The sequence below is a fragment of the Adelges cooleyi genome, unplaced genomic scaffold (assembly GCF_023614345.1).
Source record: "Adelges cooleyi isolate 19-005CV unplaced genomic scaffold, UGA_ACOO_1.1 ACOO_flye_CR_arks_rails_tigmint_CR_PRNA_30, whole genome shotgun sequence".
NCBI lineage: Eukaryota > Metazoa > Arthropoda > Insecta > Hemiptera > Adelgidae > Adelges > Adelges cooleyi.
In genome coordinates this window covers 16521552-16543119 of record NW_026095971.1, presented here as the reverse complement: position 1 = coordinate 16543119, position 21568 = coordinate 16521552, and the positions used below count along the sequence as shown (strand labels likewise).

General features: G+C 31.9%; 2 protein-coding genes across 4 annotated transcripts; one reads left to right on the top strand and one right to left on the bottom strand.

Moving 5' to 3' along the window:
* Positions 1-9058: 9058 nt before the first annotated feature.
* On the top strand, positions 9059-18315 carry LOC126838501 (brain-specific homeobox protein homolog). Of its 3 annotated transcripts, none has more exons than XM_050572991.1 (3): positions 9059-9359; positions 13946-14258; positions 17440-18315. In XM_050572991.1, exons 1-3 carry the CDS (start codon positions 9287-9289, stop codon positions 17759-17761), a joined length of 708 nt encoding a protein of 235 aa, XP_050428948.1. In that variant the 5' UTR covers positions 9059-9286; the 3' UTR covers positions 17762-18315. The 3 variants fall into 3 exon arrangements, with proteins under 3 accessions (XP_050428948.1, XP_050428949.1, XP_050428950.1); XM_050572992.1 differs by lacking the exon at positions 9059-9359 and adding an exon at positions 11353-11448; XM_050572993.1 differs by lacking the exon at positions 9059-9359 and adding an exon at positions 13508-13748.
* Positions 18316-19499: 1184 nt separating this feature from the next.
* Positions 19500-21391, bottom strand: LOC126838505 (THO complex subunit 6). Its single transcript, XM_050572997.1, has 6 exons — positions 21115-21391; positions 20777-21028; positions 20532-20699; positions 20293-20455; positions 19980-20219; positions 19500-19835 (listed from the first exon to the last, which is right to left on the bottom strand). Exons 1-6 carry the CDS (start codon positions 21273-21275, stop codon positions 19755-19757), a joined length of 1065 nt encoding a protein of 354 aa, XP_050428954.1. The 5' UTR covers positions 21276-21391; the 3' UTR covers positions 19500-19754.
* Positions 21392-21568: the final 177 nt, after the last annotated feature.

Below are 21568 nucleotides of genomic sequence, written 5' to 3'. Positions count from 1 at the left end.
CATATTATATTAGATGTTCAAGTTTGAATTTTTTTTCAATTATATCCACTGATTTCGAGGGAAACAAAATAATTTTTATTTAGTTCACGTTAAATTTTCGTTAACGTTTTCAATCCTCATTTTTAACTCAAAAAAATATTCAAACCATTCGATATAAAATAGTATATTCTAAAATTAGGGTTTGAATTTTAGGGGTGCTAATTTTGAGTCTAGGGTTGCTAAAGTCTCCCTAGCACCCCCTAGCTGTGCCTATGTCTATACATTCGTATAGTAGGAGTTGTTACTAGATTCTTCCCAATTCTTTAATCTTCAAAATTAGCATAAAACAAACCAGCATAGTACAACCCGATTTCAGTGTAACAAACACATTGTTAGTTTTTCCAAACTTAAGAACGTTACTGTAAATTGTCTTCTATTGTTTATTATTTGTATGAATTAGATCTCATAAATAATAGGCCCTATTGTAAACTAATAATTTTCACCTATTTAATTGCATAATGTTTTTAATTTTTCATGCTTGATAATTTTTGAGCAACCGCGTTGGTTAATAATTATTATTTCTCATATTATTATTATATAAAAAGATACTATCGGTTTCAACCACATTAGTGGTACTATATTACACAAAACTTGAAAGTTTGTAGATGATGTATATTTATATTATTTATAAGGGCATACGCGAATTTAAATTATTGAAGTAGTATAGTCGCTGTTTAAATAATCTCTCCCCTGCAGTTTGATTGCCGAGTTAATGTAAACGAGGATCGGTGCACTCGGAACTGCTCGATTACTATGTAAATTGAATGCTCTGCATGATGTTTGTGTTTGTCACAATTTATGAAAACGAGGCATTTTGCCATACACACAATAACAGTCGAGTAAATTATTTATATTTCAACACCACCGCCTATGTGACTAACTAAGTGTATACGAATTGCCCGCTGCTCAACTTAATGATCAATTTACATTTTTATGAACTACAGCATTGTGCTTGTGCCCGCGGGATTGAATATTAGTACCGGCATTAAACAACAAGATGTTAAAAAAAAAAAAAAACTGTACAAATAACTTACCTATTAAATAATAGCTAAACACGATATTCGATGGAAAAATGAAAATTTATTTTTAATCAAGATATAATTTATTTATGAATTTTGTGGACATGGCTAAACAATAAGACTAAAGCGTAATAAAGCTTCCATATACCTACATGTTTATTGAGTGATGACTGAGTTTATTGACTTACGTCATAATATGTGTCTAATTTAGCATTTATAGCTTCAATAAACAAGGCCGAACGACACTATAAACATTTCTAAAGTATTCAAATTGTTATACAGAGTTGTTAATTAGTACTCAAGTACAAAATAACATTTTTACGAGAAAAGCAAACAACTGTTTTAAAAACTTTTTATTTATAATTAATTGATTTTTTTATTACCAATTTATAATTAAATTATTTGCAAATGTGGCGGTAAAAATCCTTATACTTACTGCTGCTTATCTTGGTATTTCAATTCAATTGGTAAATCATTTTTCTTAGTCTCGTGGATGTTTCAAGACACTAACCTAAACAATTTACAAACATAAGTCCATTCCGCCCGAAAAAAAACAAAAAAATAAGTAAATTTTGGATTTAAGTGCTCTCCTACGGAAACTCCTCAATCAACATTATTATTTTTTGTGGTTGTAAATTAAATTATACCATAATAATGATTTAACTACCTACTGGACTAGTTTCTTCGTACATATGTGTATAGTCTATATTATTATACATATACAGCTTCACATTTAGGTGCCACTTGTTTGGTAAGCATCAAGTAGGCAGCCGGCTTGCATCCAACCGTCAAATCTACTAAACGTCTGTGTCTCAATCTGAAGGAAATACACAAATGTTAAACATGAAAAAAAATGTAGTTTAAAAATCGTATGTATAAAATCGAAAGACTTTCTCTTCGAAATTGAGAAAAAACACATAAAAGTATTAGTGATGGGAATCCGAAAATCCGGATTTTTCAAAAAACGCTATTAAGCCACTTGAAAATCGTATAAATATAAAATATTATTACAATATAAAGCTGTGTATGTAAGTAAAATGTTTTGATACAAATTAAAAAAAATAACTTAACTTTATCCATAAAATTCTTTCGGATTTCAACAAATCTGAAATCCAAAAGCAGTTTATTTTTTGGTGTTGTGTTTTATTTTTACATTTTCATATAAGATATTTTACTTAGGTACACAGTTTTATACTGTAAAAATATTTGACATGCTTTTTAAGTGGCTTAAATTGCTTTTTTATTTGTAAAAATACGGATTTTTGGATTCCCATCATTAAGAAAACATATTTTACAATATGTACCTATGGCACGATATTGCCATTTGCCATTACAGTATGGTGTAATTTGGTCATGTTCGTGGGGGGGGGGGGGGGGTAAAAAAAATTGCATACATTTCACTCATTACCCTCTCCTCCCCCAATTTTTTTTTTGTATGTATACCATTGTGATATATATAACGTCAAGGGGGGATACGACACTCAAATCCCCCCGTAATTACACCACTAACCTATTACTATAATATAATAATCAAATAAGTTCGAAATTTGTTCGTGCGGTATCCTTTTGTTATATTTTATAACATTACAGATGGTCAATAAAAACAAAATAAAAAAATTATTATATAGCTTAGATCTTATACCGTGCTGGGTGCTCGATTTTTTTTCCATTTATCTTTCTATAGGTATATAAACAACTATGTTTAAACAAACCGATGAGAGTTTTACTCACTGCACATTGAAAAGAAAGATACCCTTTATTCAGTTCATTTCACTGGGAAGCGCATAGGTTGAACAAAATTAGCAATGATATGTTGCGGCTTATCAAGTCAAGTAGTCACATGAGAGGGACGTCGGTGCAGGGTGCTTAATGCCGGTCATTCATCGGCAACAGTTTCGACCATTAATTTGGCCACCATTATATTCGATTGCGCACACGTGGCTTTAAGCCACTTTAGCCGGGAGATGTACGGTTTTTTGTATACAAAATTAATCAAGTGCATAAAGTGTCCTCTGTATATGTAATTGCAGAGCGGACTACGGGCTATCATGTTGCGAGTAGGTATAACGTTATTTGCGATGCTGTAGGGGCTTATTTACAATGTGCTTGAACAATAATACTTCTAATAGCCGTTCCCTCAAACGTCTATCGCGCTCAGTGGGTATAAGTTGTATACACCCATTAATTTTAAAAAAATGTATACATGAGGCGTATAGTTTCAAAACCAGCCAAAAGCACATTTTTTGAAAATTGGGTTTTTTATTTTTTTTAAATGGTCACACTGTATTACAAGTCCTGTAAAAATATTGAACATCAAATAGAGCTATAACTGGTTTAAACTGACCATGGAAAATTGTGGTTGGTTTCAAAATCACCCATCAAACGAAGTTTTTATCAAAATCAGCCATAACCAAACACGTTTTTTTCGCGGCAAAAAACAACTGATACAAAATCATAGAGTAAAATGTTAATGTCTTTTTCGTTTTTTGTTGTTCCTGAACAATTTCAAAATGTGATTATGGCTGGTTTTGAAACTATACTCCTCATATAACAGTGTCTTCAGGATTTCATGGTCCACCTGATTTTTTGATGTTATACTAAAATGACAAAAAAGTGACTTATGTAAAACATGTTTGATTTTTCCGACATCCCACATTCCAATAATACTACCCTAGCTACATTCGCAGACGACACAGGAATCATCTCCTCAAATACTGACCTAAATCTAGCATCCGAAACTCTTTAAAAACACCTCGACGACTTACAAAACTGGTTTGAACTCTGGAGAATTAAAATCAACACAAACAAATCGCTACACATAATATTTACTCTCCGTCAAGGCATTAGTTCCCCGATATCTAGGTATCCACCTAGACAAAAAACTTAACTGATCCTATCATATAAAACTAAAACGCAAAGCACTTAACTTCAGGCTCCATCAACTCAGACAACTACTAAAATCAAAACTACCCCTTAATACAAAACTCCTCATTTATAAGCAATTAATTCGGCCTTCTATGACTTACGGCATCCAGTTATGCGGCGCAGCAAAAAAGTCAAACCTTTCAATCAATATCTCTTCGCCTCATTACTAATACCCCATGGTATGTTAGCAGCCGAACCCTACATAACGATATAAAAACTCCAACAATAACTTATCTAGCTACCCAATTCTATAAAAACTTCCACAACAACACTTCCAATCACCAAAATCCACTAATATCTAAATTATCTTCCTTCACTCTTCCTGACAACCTACCACGCCGCCTTAAACGTAAATGGCCCAGAGATCTTCTCAACCCAAATGTAAATATATAAATAAATTAAAAACATTTTATAGTGTCAATGGACGCCCCCTTCGATCAAGTCGTCCAGCGTTGTAAATAAATTGGCCCTAAATTTTACTTATTGTATATACTAATACAGATTGTAATAATTTTCAAAAAAAACTATGCCAACCGAGGAGGAAGTAATGCGAAATTGATTCCCTTATCGGACATGGCGATGCATTTAAAAAAACGGGCTATGTAGGTAATTAGAGTTTTTTCAGTTTGCCTTTATTATGGTTTTAGCCCTTGAAGACAGAATAATATTTTATAAAGTCATAAACGTTTAGACACGGATTTAGAGTTCAAACAAATAAAATTACAATGAACTTTCTTTTCTAAACAACTGGCGTAGGTGGATTTATAATAATAGCGGATCTCTAAACAACGAATAAGCATTTGACTTTTGAGGCAATTCGCACAGCTTACACAAAGGGACGTTGGTGGTCTTCTGGAGTGGTCATTATTTTATTTGCCCGTTTGTATAAAATGAAACCCTGTGGTGATGGCAAGTTGCCCTTTGGCATAGCTCTTTATATATATGTATATTAATAATTGTATGATACAGAAATAATACAGACACAAACTCCTAATAGAGATCCAGCATCCACTTGTCGACGAAAAACTCACCCTTCATGTTCCGTTTTCATCTTCATTCTGTTTCATTATCCTGCTGTGTTATGTTGTTATTTAACTTCTCTCCGGCCTATTGTTTGGCAATGAAAAAGTCAAGTATCTACTGGTACACACACTTTATCGCAGTAGGTACTCGTAATGGCACATTAATGTATTCAGACGGTGATATTGCGATTAAAACGTACAAGTCATTTGGGGTTTTGTATAATTATTTCACATCCTGTTAAGTATTATTTATCTTGAAACTTATAAACATATAAGAAATTAACTGTTAAAAGTTAAAATGCAAATACTTATTAGTATAAACTGGACAAAGTTGATCGCGTGATCGAACAAAATCAGAAAATTAGATTTTTCTACAAAACAGTTTACTAATATAATATAGCTATACTTATTTTAATATAGCTTATAGCTCCAAAGGTGGCCGCCATATAGCTGGCCGGACCGTAAAATAAAAGTACAGAGCAATGCGGCCCAAAGAATTTAGCCTATTAGTTTACAAGCTTAATACGGATCTATCACCACTCACCTGAGTCACTTATTAAGGCTTTATTTATAATTAATTTTGGTTTTATATTGTCGAATGAAATATTGTAAACAAAAAATGTGAATGTAATAGATTTTTATAAGATACAATTTTTAACTTTGGTTAAAGCTTTGAAACAGTGTAAACCAACATGGCATAAACTAGCTTTTAGTACAAACCGAGCTCAGTATATTTAATTATATATACCAGTACAGTTTCAATCAATAAAGTATAAGCAGTACGTGTATACTGTAGTAGGAAAGTTAGCAAAGTTTCAATGCAATAATTTAATCTAATCATATCAATACTTGATCACAATCAAACGCTTCGATGTGAATTCTGGGATATCGTTCTGGAATTTAGAAAGAATTAAACAATTTTAGATTTTGTTTAATTTTTCCATATTCTGTGTATTCAAATCTTATGACTTAAGTATTTAATTAAGGTGCAATTAGAATAAAAAACAAAATTATGAAAATCCAACCGTTATTATGCAATCCAAATTTCCGTGTAGGATGTATGTTTTAAAATAAAGAAGATACGAAACGACTTTTAAATCAAATTATTAATTATAGTATTATCTATAATATATTAAAAATTGCATAACTCTTTTTCCAAATACGAAATAATTAAGGAAGAAACCTTTAAACATACCGTTTCAAGTGGAGAACCATACAAAATATGTATTTTAATAGTGAATAATTTAGAAATTAATTATATGAAATACATGCAAATTCCTATTCATTTTTATAACATACAAATTATACTCGTAATATTTTCACTCAATATTTCACACAACATAACATTTCTGTGGTGGATTTATAAAACCTAAAGAGAAGTTTCAACTTGAAGTTATTCTCCATTTATGAGATATTTTTTTAACAGTGATGTTATTCTTGGTCAATAATAATGATAATAATTTTAAAATGTAATAAACTAATGTTTTGTGTACCTATAGTGAATATAAAAGCATTGAGATCTACCAAGCGTAAAGAGTACTTGGCAAAATAATTGCGCGTTTGTTGAATAATATCTTTGGATTGAGTGAATGACGCCGTAAAAAAAATAACGAGCATCAAAAATAATATTTCAACGGATGAATCGCCTAACATAATAGCGCCGATTTTATAATAAAAAATAAACATGAAAATGCGCTCTGTGGGTAAATCTCGATTCAATACAAATACTTTATATTTTTTTCTACGAAACCCTTACAGTAATACGTGATACGACTGTTTCATTTTGACTTTTCCTTTCGTTTTATTTATAGTTAGTGCTTTATAATATACCTACATAGGTACATTAGAATAATTGTATAGTACCTATACAATTATTTGAATAGATGTTAAAGTATTTTGCTAGACCATGAAATAGATAATAGCTATGTCCATATTTGTTAAGGAGTTCAAAATAAGAAATTTTCCCCAAAATCAGAGTTAAAATTTTAACTAAATTGTATAATATATATTTATTAGTACAGCCACAGACCGTATATGAAAGCCGAGTGAGCTATCTGTTTTCATATAGTCTGTGGTACAGCAATGAGGATTATTTATTGTCAATCGATTTTGTAAGCTTATCACAGCGGTCACAATAACGTTTTTAAATATTTTTCTAACCTAAACATAGCTACCTATATAACCTTATACATGTAGCTATAAGTACGCAGAATACGTTTTGCTTGATAAATGACGGTTTTAGAGCAAAAAAATGTAATATACAATTCATAGAGTAATGTATCTGAGGGTGAGGGCTATACGTTGGCGTATTTTTTATAATTAGAAAATGTTTATTAATTTACCGTTAATGGTTAACAGGCATTTTAGAGCCTAATTGTTTTATTAAACGTAGAACAATGACAAAACATATGTACACCTTGAGGAACTGTAAATAAATGAGTTTAGTTGTTCTATCTTATTAATAATATTTTGTTAAAAGTTCAATTAATAAACTACTTGAAAATAAATTATCGCTCTAGCCTATATAAACCTGTATAGGTATTCCTTAAAAATCATTCATCAATATTTTTATTCTACAATCTATCAGTTCATTCAAAAATAATTTAGACCTTTTGAATTTATTACAACGATAGATAGATATAGATGTAGATAAATAAATACTGAGTACAGACCAATATCAGGGATGCTATAACAGTTATAGCAGTTACTGTGTAATAGTGTAACTGGAATTTGCGCTTATCGTGCAAATTATTTGTGGGACTGTTCTAACAGTGTAATTGTTATTACCTACTAATAGATAATAGATATTATACCAGATATTATACTAAATATAATGTCTTATGTCTAAGACTGTAATGAGGCCTGAAGGGTTATAGAAAAATGAATACATTTTATACATAAATCACGGGGCACTAAATTATGTTGAAATTTGAAAGTAGATACCACTAAATGTATACGATATTATATTATTCGTGACATTTTTAATAAACGCACAAGCAACCGACAGGCGATACAATCTAATTACTAAGAAAAAATACGTAATTGGTCTAATTAAAATTATGGTTAGTACAGGGACCTAATAAATTTTTAGTTAAAATAACTAAATAAATATTTGTCTCAGTTAATTTTTTTAGCACCTATATATATTAGTTCGGAACACTAAATGCTTAATTGAGCCAACTATTTATTTAGTTATTCTTTGAGTTATTCCAACTAAAAATGTATTGTGATTTGTGTCTCTGTAATAACTATAATTTTAGTTGGGCCAACTATACATATTTTTTACCTTGTATTTTATAAATTGTAACTGAAATAAATGTTAAAACTTGAAATGAATTATATATTTACCGGATTTACCTACTCCAGCCTTTGTCATCTCCCTTCGATGAGAATTTACGCCACTACCTGGCGCGTTTCCGTTTAAACTTTAAAACAATGTTTGCGTACCTATTATCTGCGGTTATGAAATATGAATATGTACTTACACCGGTAATAATTGGAGTTTGTATAAGGACGCATTAGTGTAGGGTCGTGCTTCCGCACTATGATATTTTAATTAGTGTTGGTCCATTGAATTAAAAGAACGCTTGCAGATTATGTGAACACGATAATATATGGCGACGACGAGCTGTGGGTGGGATGAAGAAGTCGGTATAATATAATGTAATGTCAAACGACAGCCAGAAGATCTTATTTACATTGGGTCGGGTCCTTTATGCGGTGGGCCGGGCCAACTGAACCCCAGCCCGGCCAACCACGGACCTGCATAAACGACGGCCGGTCGACGCGAGGGTACGGACGACAGCGAGGCGCTCGTTCTGCTAATAGCGTGCGCCCACTCCTATAATATAAATGTACATAATATAGGTATTATTATTACTATTAATATTATTTCATAACGATGTATCATGTACCGTGCGGTAGTTAGGACCAAAAGGATGACGAGGAGGGCGGCCTTCCTTGCCCGTTGTGACTGAAACGTTCTGGCGGAAAATGCCGGTTAACCGCGTACCGCCGTTGGCTTCTGTGCGGTTCCTTAACCGCCGCCTCCTCCCGCGCACATTATTATTAATCGCACCGGCATGCATCGTTTTACGACCGCTTCGCACTCTCAAGACCGCAACCGTCCGATAACAGTGCGCATACCGTTACCTATTTATCGTAACACAGAATCATAGTCCAAAGTTTATTAAAGGGAAGAAACGCGAGTGTTTCCGACTTAAGTCTGACCCCCCTGTGGGCACGCCACTGGCATTTTAGTTGCGACATCGATACGAAGCCATGGAGTGTCCGAGGCCGTCGTTTTTGATCAGGGATCTTATCGGAGACGTTTTGCAAACTTCTAAATCTTCAGGTCAGTACCCCGCAATCTCGACTATCATATTATGAGTAATAACTAATAAGTAATAGGTAATAGCAATTGGACAATGGTCTAATTTGAAGCATATGGCTCATTCTCAACTAATATTAGCAAGGAAAGTATTGTAGTCAGATTTTTTTTTTGGGGAGGAATACTAATTGTTAAGGCTTAAGGAATAGTACATATATATATATATGCTTTACAAAAAATAATATGTTGCATGCCATAGGTACATTATCATAAAAAAATTTTTTTCGGAAGGCACGGTCCCCTGACGGGAGGGGAGAATGGTGCACTAGAGCATTATTTGTTTCGATGCCGTACACAGGCCCCCCTGGCTACGACCAATAATTATGGGGAGTGCTATTGCTTATATAGCTCTTAGGTATAAACATATATTTATATAACTCCATTAAGTTCTCTGACGAACTCGTATAAATATTATACACGTACTTTAGTCTTTACTATACTTTATTCTGTAAAGTATAGTATATACTATATAACTATACTATACTACCGAGAATGACTATTGGCTGTTGCTGGTTCTAGTGTTGAAGTCTCTACTGATCTTATTTTGAACAGGGTTTGAAATTGTCTTCAAAATCGTTTTTGAATACCATTTATACCTTTACGAAATCCAAATTATATTAAAACCGAAAGCAATAATAATAAAAATAAAAATGATAAACGGATTTTAAATATAAACAAATAAAACTTAAAAATATACTACAGTCAAAGTGTATTTTCCCTCTTTTTTGGTTTTTCCTTAAAATAAAGATTTGACTAAAGATTTTTTTCGAGGAAATGTAGATGTTATACCTATGTTAGCCCCATTCTAGATCTACCTTTAGTCTTATTTTCAAACTTTGAGCCCTAAATTCTAAAATTACACTTAAAAAAGCGAAAAAAGGGAAAAGTTTCTAGCCTTTATAAGGGAAAGGGGTTTTGATATTTATTAGTCAGATTATTGGTATATTGATAATACTATATTTAAAGAATATTATGTTCTAATTAAGAACTCATTCGATTATTTTTTAAAAGTTATAGCACGCCGTCTTTAATTTTAATTTGAATAATAAGTACATTTTATGCGTGTTTTTGAAGGAAAAGAGGTGAACTATTGACATTTTTGACCAAATAAGTACCTTTCCGGTACAATTTCTGCTCTATAGACTTTTTCTTTATATATATTGCGACCAAATTAAAAAGATGACTCAGCGACGGACGTATTTGCTTACAAATACAATACACACACACATCATAATTGGTATAGTTAATTCAACAAATATATTATATTTTTTCAGTGTGACTGCAATTATACTTTTACATACAGCATATAGAACACTTTTTGCATTTTATGACTATTCTTTTTTATTTCGATGCAAAATAAGCTTTTTTAATAATTTATTGTAAGTGAGTACTCGAGACTTCGTAATTAAATAATTATTTGTATAAATTATATTTATTTCCAGACATTTTAATAAGCGAGCCCCGTCGGGCCGTATTTATTATACATTCTTCTTATAAATAATTCACTCAAAGAAAAAAGAAAATGGTTTTTTTAATGTTTGAAACTTTAATACTTGGGAGGATTAAAATATATAACAGAAATTATAACTTTTGTGTAGAAATATTTAAAAATAGAAATCATAAGTTGCTTTTAATTATATGAAATCATGTTAAAAAATGAAGAGCTGAGCATTTACACTAATTTTTTTTATCCTAAAATATTATTTCTGTGACCGCGTTGTTATTAAAACAAAACGCCTTTAGTTCATTCCATAGATATCTTAATATTGTTATTTGAAAACATCGACACGACAAACTGCAAACATAACAAGGTTCAAAACAAATTTAATTTAAATTACACATACAGCGTATAAGTAAAATGTATGCGGTTTGCTATTAATAAAATCAAGTGTCAACATATCAAAACACTGTCCATATATCATCGAAGATCCCATAGCATACAATTCAAGAGCTATAACTTATTCGTTTAAAATACAACCAATCGGCAGTCTGACGTTTACATGTTAAGTGTTAATGGATATTGGTAGACCTAACACAAACATTCAACGATTTGGTAGGGAAAATTATTTTAAATCGTATAGTGACTCCTCTTCAAAGAGATTTACCTATAGAATATACTATGATATAGGTACTAGGATGGTCCTTAAAAAGTAGATTTTCGAATTTTAATCTCGACGCCACCTAAAAAGTTTCTAAGTACAATAAAAATAAGATAAAAAAAAAAAAAAGGTTTGATGGTTTTATGGCTTAGAGTCTGCTGAGCACGAAAACTATACCCAAAAGTTCATACCTGTCAAAATTGTTGCCAGAAAATTTAACAAAAAATAAGCATTTTTGGTACTTTTTTCCGATAACATTGTATTTAATGTACCTACCTGGGGGATGTAGATTGGACTAGAAACCTAATATTTGAGTTCAGTGTATCATACATTTTGGTAACATAGTACAAAAATGATTAAACTCAACTAGGCCAATAACACGATGTTTAAAATAAAGTTAACAATGGTGTAATAAGTTGAAATCACAATCCTAGCGAATATTTTTGACAGTACTGTTATTATCACATAACGTCATCTGCCGTCCCCGACATATTCTCTGAGCATTACCCGGCGATGGGGGGCGTTCTCTAGGTTTTTAAGTAGAAATTATATTCTTTAATATAAAACGTAAAACAATCCCAGCTCTTTGTGTTCTCTCTTGTTTAAAAATTAGCAACAATGTTGACAGGTATGAACTTTCGGGTATAGTGTTCGTGTTCAGCAGACTCCAAACTATAAAAACCATAGAAACTTCAGCTCAAGAGCTAAACTAAGGAGTAGGAAAAAAGTTATTCATTGATTTGTGCACAAGTGTCAAAACCCTATGTTAAATTATTTAGAAACTCTTTAGGGGACGTCGAGGTTAAAATTCGAAAATCTACTTTTTAAGGGCCACCCTAATATGTATATGATTCAACCCGTTTAGAGATTTAATACATAATATAACAATTAAACTAGGTATTTAATTTTGGACTTCTTCATTTATGTTACTCAAAACCACATTAATTATAACTGTCATTTTATCAACTAAGTTTATAAATTTAATGGTTTCATTTCTCAAGTATAGTGTATACACTATGTTTGAAACATTTGACATTCGAAACAGCAAAGTTCTACTTTCTTGAGTAAACTTAAGAAATTGACTATTATCGTATTTTTGGAACTTAACCGATTGTTTGGTTCAACCTATACATCCAACCTGATAAATTAACTTTTACCGTTACTCCAAAATCGCAGAATTTATATACATATAAATTAATACAGAACATGGACAATTTGTACATAATTGTTGTTAGTATAATGACCAGAGCAAACTAGTGAAGCGGCCGTGGTATAGACGATTTGATCTCCCTGGGTGATTGCCACGGTGTGTATAATAGTAATATAATGAGTTTATGTAGGGACATTTGGGAATAAAGAGAACAACAACTATTGTAATAGACGCAAGATATTGATTTGTCTGAATATAATAATATGCAGCGCAGTGTTTATTCGTGATCGCTGTTGGTTTTTGGGGTAAATAATTGTTGTGTTTATTTTCGAATCGCGAATATTTAGCATTTACCCTTGGCGGATCGTACAATCATTATCGGTGAGAAACGAAGGGAGTTCGTGTTGTTTTTAAAGTCTTTTCATAGTGCCCAGCATGAGGTATGCGCCCAGGATAAAAGGACGCAATTACTGTGCAGCAGTGATAATTCAATGGTCCGTCGTCGCCGTCGCATGTGGCCGAGACCCTCTTGAACACGTCCGATTCGACTAAATCCACTTCCAGTTCACATACATGTATATTGTATACAAAAATACGGGGGAGGGTGTACTTGTATATATATAAAAAAGGTATATATATATATGTATTATCACGTACAACTTACGACTTTCATAAACGTGCGTCTGGGCGGCAAGCATTTTTTAACCGATCATGTAACATGTATCGTGGATAGCGTTTATAGCGCAGTAAAATGTATACCAACAAAAAAAAGGCTATTGGTTCGCAGATATGTAAATCATCTTAAACTTATATTTTTTTAATAGACCGAAAAAGGTGGTTGTTGAGAATGATATATGATGACTGCGCTGGTGTACGCGAAAATGATGTAGAAGTGTAGAGTGGAAGTTTAGGACAAGAGTGGCCGACACCAAATAGTTGGGATGAAGAAGATATTTTTAAAATCCTCAGTTCTCTTTTCAAGTCAATATTAATTTTTTAAAATACGTAACATAACAGTTGTACATTGCCTACAAACCGTTAGTTTCAATTAATCGAATGTATGTGAACCATGAAACCATACAGAGAGTACCTACAAGCAGAAATGTAAAAGTAACTTGATTTGGAAAATTATACGTTTTTTGTATTTTGTAGTTACCTATTTATAATAAATTAATCCTATATTTAAGCCAAGGGATACATTTTAGCTATACACTCTATACAACGTATTAGAAGTATGCCTTGGTGAGTTATTTTTTACACATTCTTTATTTCATCCTATGTTCTATTTTTTTTATTTCCAGATGTGTCCAGTGACGAAGAAACTGTGGATATGGACGAACGTTCGTTGACCGTCAATGGTTTTGCAGCATTACCGTTATTGGTAAAAAAACATCATCACAATAATTTCCATCAGCAACATCAAGACATGATGGGTAGCAAAACGTGTGGGCGCAAAGTCCGGCGTCGGCGAACAGCGTTTACGCATGCGCAGCTTGCTTATTTAGAACGGAAGTTCAGGTCTCAGAAATATTTGTCCGTAGCCGACAGAAGTGACGTGGCCGAAACGTTAAACCTGTCTGAGACTCAGGTGAAGACTTGGTACCAAAACCGGAGGTAAGTTACCGTCAGAGAGCATACACTTACTAAATAGTCGTTTCCGGTTTCATAAATTATTTAACACAAATAGCGAATAGGCGAAAGTATATTTAAGTATACATTATACATTTTACAGTATACATTATATTTAAGTATATTAGTAGTAGAAGAAAATTTTAAAAGCACAAAGTGATAACAATTATCAATGATAACCAACAAAATTAACTAATCGATATTTAATCGAGCCCAGATGATTGATTAACTTGACGGGCCTTTAATCAGTGATTAGAAGGTTAACCGACACCGTAAAACTACCCAACAGATTTTATCATTGATTAAAACTTAATCACTGTTTAAACAATAACGGTACAACTGGCCCATAATGTCACGAGTTTTTATTTAATTTTGTAAACAGTGATTGTCGATTGGCAGTGGCACACAATGATATTATAGATCTTCTTGAATACAGTAATAATTGTTGTTTTTACTAAAAACAAAATGTTTACAATTACCCCGTCTGACACGTCTGATAAGATCAAAATGGTTCAATATTATAAATTTGTTTTTGTACGGAAAATCGTCATACTAATGATTGTACCTGTAAAAAAAAATACATACGAAGCGAATGGTATATGTAAATTATGTCACTTGCCTTTATATTGCAATGTATAATCCAATTATTATGTTGGTATGTCAGATGTCTTGCAAGTTATAAAATTAAAAAAGACTGTAATAAAAAAATATCCATTCAAGAATAAGTCGATACTCGATTGATCCAATTATTTTTTTTAAATACTTTTTTTTCCAACGCATGCTACGTTTGGTCAAATCTGGAAAATTACAATTAAATTTAAAAAAAATAAGTGATGAGTAATGACTGATGACTGTTAGAATAGATATTGTTTGTAAGTTACATAGTTCTTAAGATTATGAATCTGATCTTGCTATGATTTGGTAAATATGAAATAGGACATGATCATATTCTTCTGCTCAGGGGTCCTGAAAAGTCGTTGATGGTTATTAATTGAGTAAAAGAGGCCTCTAAAATTAACATACACCAAAGTCTCAAAAATGGTTGTAACAACACTGCAGCGAACGCATTCGCGAATTATTTATAAATATTTATGTATGTAATAACTTAAACAAAAAGCGCTAATGACTATTTTGTAAAAGGAACATTTTTGCGGCTGCTGCCGGCTGCGAAGTTAATACTATAATACAGGATTTATCATAAAGAATGGTGAGATTTCAAACGGCTGTAGGTTGAAAAGTATTGGACCTACAGCGCTCTGGTAGGGCTTGAATGATAGAGAGAGTTGTCAAGTTTCGAATGACTGCATAGACGGAGATTTGATTAATTTTTTGGGGGGCTAAGACCCCCCAAGCACCCCCCAATCTCCGCCTATGAATGACTGCCACTAGATGTCTCTCCACGTTCCCATTTGTGTCGCCAGCCTTCATTGTTTAGTTTATTAAGATGGCGTCCGTACAACATAAATTCAGTTACGACTGTGAAACATCTAGTAGCAGAGACGTCCAATAGTAGTCATTCAAAACTTGACAACTCCCTCTATCATTCAAGCCCTACCAGAGCGCTGTAGGTCCAATACTTCACAACTTACGCCGTTTGAAACCCCACCATTCTTTATGATACACCCTGTATAATGCATTAACTTGACTTAACATTATAAAATAACAAAAAATCTCATTTTTGACCAGAAAAATAAGAATGGTAACATAACATTAAATAAGTAACAATAAGAAAAAATAAAACAAATGAATATTTTTTTTAGTTAAGAAATTGTACAATACAAACTATAAATTTCACCAAAGCGTTTTTCCAAATTCGACCAATTTTCCGATTGGGTGGTAAGGGGGCTAGATCGTTATGACGTCGTATTGGAGTAACTTCGGATCTTCGCTACAGCGTCAGGAATGTTTCACGGCGCTCAATGTCACGGCGGCGAAGAAAGACTAACTTAAGAAACTAACAACAAACAGACAGTGAACGCGGTCAACATCCAATATTGACTAGTAAGTTACTACTGTCAACCACGGTGCAACAATCCGTTTTACAGTCTTGATCCATTGTCATCCATTGATCCATTTGTTTTCGACTTAACAACACCAGCACAAACATCAGCTATTGATCGATCTCAACCTGGCCAACGGCTCTTCGGGCGCGTTTCCAAATTGTCGGCTGTCGAATAGCGGCAGTGTCGACACAAATCGATAACAGCGGTTCTTCGAGAACGGACTGAAAGGCCACGGAGGAACCGATGATGTAATTGTTCGCGATGTGATAAATCTTATCAATCCATCCCACGAGTTATCGCCGGCGTCGAACGGCAACTCGGCGAAAAGGCACTGGCAGACTTTGGCTTTCTCCTCTTTGCACGACTCTTCGTCGTCCGTTAGGCCATGTTTGGATTTAGTGAACAGAATCACATAAAACGGATGTATTTTGGTCTGGTTTACAATCGTGTCGTACTGACTAGTTTTCTAATTAATTAAATGCCTAATTTAAACTTTGATCGTTTACTTAAAATGATATCGTAATTTGGTTTTCACGTCCTCAGATCATTTTATTTGTTATTAATTTACTAACATCCCCAAAGCTTACTAAACACTATGTTCTCTGGCGTGCCAGTTTTTCGTCCATTTATGCCTGTTGTAGAAAACGCAATTTTGTTTAGCATCAATGCGGAATTGGGAAGGAAATATTTTTATTAGTTCAGAAATCATTGTCGATAAACATTTCACGGGGCCAAAAATAAAAACAGTACATAAAAAATTTTTTACCAAAATGTACACATTTTTGAGTTTAAAAATACCATTTTTCTTAATACCATATAGTAGGTACTACTTATTTTCGAGGGATATGATAACCGTTACCTTATTTAAAACGTCGTTATATAAGGCCATAAGATTAAGATTCACATGTATGTAATCCGTGAGCACAAGCTACTACTTAAATTGGATATTTTTGTTTGGTTTTTTAACATTTTGATTGTAATAAGGCCGTGGTCGTGGCTATTTATTAAGGGCCTAAATTCGAGGTATATTTGACCAAAAGAATTGGGTTAATAACATTTTAATCATGTTAACTTATTTCTAGGTTAATTTATAATATTTTTAGGATAGTTTTTAACGTTTAGGTAAAATTACTTCGATACAGTAATTACTTTTTTACGTTTAGGACAAAATGGAAACGTCAGAATCAGTTGCGTCTCGATCAGATCAGGCAACAGTCAACGGATCCGGCCGACAGCGATTTCGGACACAAACAACACAGGCTACACTCGGCGGTGGAACAAGCGTCTCATGACGGTAGAACGGAACACAGGGTGTTTGCTGTGGCTGCTGAACGAGACATGTCTAGCGGCGAAATTCCTAATTCTTTGCCGGCCACGTTTATCGGCACACCCTATCAGGGTAACGGCAGCGCGCGGTGGAACTTCTTGACCACGGCGGCTGCTCTAGTGCGGAACGTGTCATACGTGCACGGGTGCCAAATGTAACAATAAGTGGCACGTCGTGCCATATAGAGTATTCCCTTGATCTCTCATGGGCCATGGCATCTGTAGGCTTTATAATGCAGTTTTTTCTGCGATGATAATGAACGCTAACTAAAATAGGTATAAGTTATGACTAAAATTTAATAACAAAATGAAAATTCCAGAAAAGGCATTTGGGGAAATATTATTTTGTCTATGATATTGGTGGCCGATATCTGTAATTATAAATTATGGTTAGGCAAAGCTTATACAGAAGTCAGAACGAACGAAATTCAAGATAAAGGAAAAAGAGTTCATAATACCTGCAGAAACTTAAAGCAATAGGCTCATTAGTCTTCTCGGTATACAATCACCCCGTAATATATAACTTGAGTACTCAAAAAATCCAAAAACTATGGCATTTTATGTAAAATTTCTTAAAATGTAGTGACAAAATAAATTCAGTCGTGTAACTATAAATATCTCAAATTAAAAAAAAAATGGAAAATATAAAAAAAGAATGACATCTCGCTTATAAATAAATAGGTAGTATGTTAATGGTCTAACTTATACAAGTTTAGTACCAGCAAGGACTATGATATAGAATTTTATCATAGTTCGTGTCAACCAGTGATAAACATTTTTAAAATTGTTTTATCTTCTAATGATTTGATAACTAGTTTGTTAGAATATTTTATAATCTAATATTTCCTGGAAGTTTTTATTTAAAAAATAAAAACTAAAACTCATAATTTTATGTAAAACCTTAACTACAAAATACAGACGTCAGATAATTGTGTATAATGTTTTATGTTGTAAAATATGCTATTGCTTGTCGAGCAAGTTTTAATGATGTAAGAAGAACTTATGTGGTACTTAAAAAATTGTTTAAGCCCTTGAACTGTACCAACTAGTCCTAGTAGGTAGGTAGGTACATCTTAGAATGGGGTGAATAGAAACAGTTATAAACTAAAATAGTTAAATATTGGCCATTATGAACAAAACAAGATACTAATAGCTCAAAGTTTTAAAAACACAAAAAAGAATTTCACAAATTTTTTGTTTTAAGTAAAAACTGCCTTTTTTAACATTTAACATTAACCAAATTCCTAATAGTTTAAAATACAGGTACAACATTGTATTATCTTTCGATTTCATAATAGTTAGTTTTGCTCAAAAACTACTGTGTGTAATAAAATTTTAAACAATTAATATAAATAAAGGTTGTATAAATATCACAAATACATACGGTGTTTCCATAGTCTCTATACTTATGGCTATCAGGCTATTACAAAAAATGTAGGACAGTTTAAAAAATAGCTAGTTTTACACCTAAAATGATGGCTGTATGGCATCAAATATTAGTAATAACATTGTTTTTATACAACATACTTTAAACTTGCAAAATTGTCTATTATACAGTGACCTGTAAATAGCTGCAAAATTATACACTAACAATGTATATAAATCAAACGTAGGAAAATGTTTATGATATTACATATTTATATTTAAAATAAATTTGTGTATAATATTTGCATGTATATTTTATAAGATTATATTATATCAATGTTTTTTTTTGTATAGTTTGTAGTTTCTTATTACTTCAAGTGCAATATTATATAGAAGTAAGATATTTTAAAACAAAACATTATACAATACATTTTTTAATTGGATTAAATGTTTTTTTAAACTAAACAGATAAAATATTTAAATTAAAGTGTTAAATAAGATCCATTAGATTCTATTAACTGATAATATTGATTTTCGGAAAAAATATTTGGCGTATCTTTAGTTGACATATAAATTATAATAAAAAATATACATTGTATTTATTGGTAATATCAAAAATATTAATTTATTTTATACATTAACAGTTAAAAAATAAAATAGAAAAGAAAAAAAAATAGAAAATACAATAGGATGATAACTAAATTATCATAATCATCATAATTCTCAAAGAAAAAAAATACAAACATTGTCTTCTTTTATTTATTATATTTAAAATTAAAAATTAAATTTAAAGTCCTAGAGTAGTCATTTTGTAATTCAAGTTGGTACAGACGTCTATTTTGTTACTAGAACCAGCAAGACACATTACCTGCAATACAAAGAAATAAAATTAATTTTTGCGCCGGCTTAATTTCACAAGGACCAGGCTTTTAATAATAAAAAGGTATTTATACAATTTCTTATTATATAAAACAACTTAATTATTAAAAAATTATTACTATTAGATTCTAACCTTGAAAGGACTGTCTTGACTAACACAACTGAAGACCGTTACTGGACTAGTTTCAATTTTACACATCACTTCATCAGTAAACGATAGCTGATAAAAATATTTAGAACACCCTCCTGCATACAATGATTCGTCCATCAGTTTAGTTACGTGTATTCCAGAATCTTCGGTAGTATTATAAACAGTCATCGGAGCAGCCATGGAACGGTTCCATAACGACAATTTAGTTCCACCACCACACAACTGATAATCAAATAAAATATCATATGTATTTAAAATAAAAACAATAACACAAAAATAAAATAACTGCTCTTACCATCCAATCTTTAGTGATTGTAACGGAACCTATCCAATTCCCTAAGTCTGGTCTTCTAATAGCTGGATTACTGCTGGGAATTATTTTAGATGTAAAAGTTTTAGTACGTTTATCCCAAAATAAAACGGATCCGTCTTCACTTGCCGATGAAATAGTATCATTTCTATAAAAAAAAATACACATCAATTTTCTTTGAGTTTTACAACAAACTATGTACTGTACAAGTATAAATAATTTACAAGTCATCAATTGAGTGAATAAAGTCGCTGTGCCCTTCAAGTTTATGTATAACATCACCGCATTCTAAATTGAAGGCGTAAACAATGTTATCTCCACAACCAGCATATAAAATGTTATCTTCTTTGTTGAGGATCATACAATTAACATCTACAGTTAACATTGAATCTCTGAAGACATACACAATAAGCAGTTATGATGAAATCAAATTACAATTTTTGTTAAAAATTAATGTAATCATTTTTACTTGGGAGCAGGAATGTTTATACTCCAGCTGATACTTAAAGGTTCAATTTTAGAATTTTCTTCATAGTTGCTACCGATAATTGTATCCCAATCCACACCCACAATTAACCCAACACCGCCAACTATTAAAAATTTATCTCCGGACGCTAAACTACTGATTTGCATTTTTCTTATCATTTCAAATCCATAAGATTGATCTTTTGAAAATTCTGAATCTCTGAGATCATTATCCGAATGTAATTCATGTTTTAAACTACAATAACAAATGATTAGTAAATATCAATATAAACTACAATAACTTTTACATAATTTAGAAAAATTGTAAAAATACAAGCTTACTTATATACTGTTAGAATACCATAGTTGTTACCAGTGATTAAGTAATTTCCACACGGAGAAAAAGTTTGAGACAAAATGGTTGTGTAATATTTCTTGTCGACCATTTTATGATTATAAGTTATGCGATTATTTAAATTCTTTACGCAATAACCTATTACCATTTACTTTATAATTTAGATTTTAATCTCTAAGTTTAAAGTTTAGTAATTTGAATAATAACTAACAAGTAGATTTAATAATTTGTTGACAGCAGCTGCATCTGTAGTACCTATGTATGTATTTCAAATTTCCATCTATTATCACAATCATTGTATCGTTATCACTAAAATAACTGGTGTCACTACTGACTTTACTGGAATCAGGAATATTAAAAAAATATAACACCTATTAGAAGATCTTTTAAACACGTTAAATGTGAATAATGGTACTTGCACGTTTTACAAATTTTAATAAT